Raw genomic sequence first — 3,204 nt, 5'->3', positions numbered from 1 at the left:
TGAATGGCCCTAATCCTCTTCCATAAAGAGGGAACGGAATAATGGCGAAAAGATAAGGCCAGAGAAAAATGTATTCAGAATGCAGGGCATTTAACCTGAATTGGACAATGTAAAGAAAAGTCTGTCTGTCTCATCTGTTCAGAGGCAGTGGCGGTATTCAAAGAATATAACCTGCTGAGACACTATGACTCCCGTCATAAAGACATAAATCCCGTCATAAATTTAGGCACTCTTTAATCGTCACAGTTTTTCTGTTACAAACTGACCCCGGCCCCCCATTAGAGAAGGGAAAAGTTATGTGGCCCTCACAGGAAAAAGTTTGGGGACCCCTGCAATAAACCATTGAAAGACACATCTTTGGTCATTTGGTCGGGACTTTTCCTTTTGTTTTTCAGAGAAAAAAATCTATTTCATGTAGAAATGAATTAACGTTTTCTTTCTTTTCTGTTATTTCTCAGCATGTTGTCCTGATAACCTGCCATAACGCTTCAAGAAAAATGACCGTTGATCCCTCTCATCAAGCAAAAATGACCCTTTGCAAATGATTTTAATCGATCCACACAGAAATCTTTTAACAGAGCACCTACCAGGACTTGGAAGGACTCCAACCATCATCCAAGAGGAGAAAAATTAAACCTTAAGAAACCTTTGGTTTGTAAAGAACAATCCAAACTATGTTGCCCCTAAAGAAATACTTCCCAGAGGAGCTGATTCAGATGACCATCCTGTTAAGTCTTTGTGGAATCAGAGTGGACGTGGGGCTGGAGCCTTTCCTGCCTCGTTCCTGGTGTGATATGATTCTGGGTCAGAACTCTGCACCGACCCAAACCCCGTCCCACAACCAGAACACTCTGCATCCCAAGAATGTGGATCTGGAGCGTTTCTTTACGGCACGCCGCCTGTTAGGCTGGGTTCACTCTCTGGACAGGATACAGGTAGGAAAACTGACCCCAAAGCTTTCAGATACATTTAGGATTAAACAAAATGGAAACAGAAAATCACTTTTATTCTCCCACAATGGGGAAATTGTGGCGTTACAGCAGCAAAATCTTATAGCAGATGTGGTATAAAAATAACAGAAGTAAAATAAGTAACAGTTAAGAAAATAAACAAATAAGTACTGTACAATGTTTTTAACATATAAATGCTCTGTATATTTGAAAATAGCAGCAACATCAGAGACGTGCAAAATGACATTAGCAGGTTATTTAACTGACTAAGGTAGAAACTGTTCAAAATCATCATGAATGGAAGAACTGATTGAGGTTGTTGGGAACAGTGGTGGTTCTAGAGTCTTCCAGCTGCTGGGAGGAAGGATCTGTGATAACGCTACCTGGTGCATTTAAGGTGCAGCAGTCTGTCACTGAAGGAGCTGTCCAGTTCAGCACCAGCTTCATGCATGGGGGGGGAGACATTATCCAACAGAGATGTTCATTTAGTTAGGATTCGTCCGTTTCCCACCTCCTGCACTGAGTCCAGAGGCCATCCAATCACAGAGCTGGACTTCCTGATCAGCTGATCCAGCTGCTTTATCTCAGCTACAGATGAGCCACTGCTCCAACAGACACTTCATAGAAGATGGCTGATACCACAACAGTCAGTCATAGAAGGTTTTTAGGAGCGCCCCCTGCATCCAAAGGTCCTGATGATTAATTCAACCTTTAGAAACCGGGTGATGTGAGGTTTACTGGAACAGGGTTCCTTTACCGGACCCATATCATCTTCTATTATGGCTTTAGAGGAAATAAAACTCCACACTATTTTTCATTCAACATTTCAGAGGTTGTAAAACTCCTTCACATATAAACCTCATACCAGTCAGAACTTTACCTCCTCTTATTATTGGCATTAATGGCATATTAATATGAAGCTTTTAATGGCTGAATCAAGAGAATAATTTGGGGCTTTTGAATTAAATCAAACTTTCATCAACAATGTTTTGGCAAAATTCTGACTTCATATGTGACAGAAGTGAATGATCTCATTGCATTGATTGGTTTCCCAGTACAGAAATGGAGTAACATGCAGCAGGAGTGGTTATGTTTTTGAAATCCTGGAGGTCAATCCTCAACGGGGACGGATTGTTAAAAATAAATGTCAAAATGTTTTCAGAAAACTGAGCAAAGGTCTGGTTCCCATTGATTCTAGTCTCACTTTTGGTTAATCCAGGACTCACTTAGGCTCATGCAAAACAAAAACTGAAAGACCGGGGTCAGTGTTTACAGTGAAGTTAGTTTAAAACCAGTATGGACTGGGAGAACAACTCTATTCACCTAAACTGACAGCCCAGTTCATGGGTAACCATAAAGTAGCTCCATAGGTCCCTAAGTTTAGGATAGAAACATTTAAGCAGATTAGCTCTGAGACAGCTTTCATATGAAAAAGGATAAAAAACAGAGCAGATACAGTTTATCACAAGCTGAGCCCATAACTATCTCTAAGAGAGAAACAGGACTACACTGGAAAACAGGCCAAGCTCCAACATCTAGAAACAAAGGTGTTGATGGCAGCAGCACAGCTGATATTTCTCTCCAGGATGGAGTCACAGCCAAACAGGAACAGACCAGATGAAGCTACTATGAGAAAAAGCAGAGAGAGCAGAACGTTAGAGATTGAACTAAGGATGGTCTCACGAGGCTAGAATAGAGATAGAATGAAGCAGAATGATGAAAAAGGGGTCCCTATGTCCTCCAGCAGTCTAAGCCTATAGCAGCGCCTCTCGAAGCTATAAATATCTTAAAATCTGTTAAGATCATAAATCTCAGCGAGACAGTAAAACTATATACAATTCAAAGTTCATATTGTCTGTTTTTGTAAGACGCTTCCTTTATTCACAGGTTCCTCAGGCAGAGCTGGAGACATGGCTGGTCCAACGGGAATCAGCTCCTCTGCTTCAGGGATTTCCTGACCAACCCCCCCTGATGGACAGAGCCCACGGAGACACAGAGATAGACCAAAGGGAGCCAGCTATGGAGCAAGAGGTACTTTAAATCAATTTACACTACTTTCATACGCATGTTTATTTACAGAAAAAACATTTGACCATATAAAAACGTCAATTGTCTCTGAATATGGAGTAGAATCCCTTCCCTCCATAGAATATAAACCCGTCCAGCCTTTGTTTAAATTAGTGGTTTGACCCAGTCCAGTTAGTTTAGTTTAAAATATGTTTAGAGTACTAATATTAAGCTGTGGTGTGAAAAG

At 41.0% G+C, this 3,204-nt stretch overlaps 1 protein-coding gene across 1 annotated transcript; it reads left to right on the top strand.

The window, feature by feature from the left end:
* Positions 1-463: 463 nt before the first annotated feature.
* On the top strand, positions 464-2,981 carry LOC107104366 (nuclear factor erythroid 2-related factor 1-like; the record flags this gene model as incomplete). Its single annotated transcript, XM_015404358.1, has 2 exons — positions 464-935; positions 2,838-2,981. Coding segments are annotated over exons 1-2 (405 nt in total), but the record flags the coding sequence as incomplete, so codon positions are not given.
* Between the last annotated feature and the right edge of the window lie 223 nt (positions 2,982-3,204).

This window comes from Cyprinodon variegatus, unplaced genomic scaffold (genome assembly GCF_000732505.1).
Source record: "Cyprinodon variegatus isolate N-32 unplaced genomic scaffold, C_variegatus-1.0 Scaffold1708, whole genome shotgun sequence".
Lineage (NCBI taxonomy): Eukaryota > Metazoa > Chordata > Actinopteri > Cyprinodontiformes > Cyprinodontidae > Cyprinodon > Cyprinodon variegatus.
The sequence above is the reverse complement of the archived record's forward strand: the minus strand, read 5'-3'. Positions and strand labels throughout refer to the sequence as shown.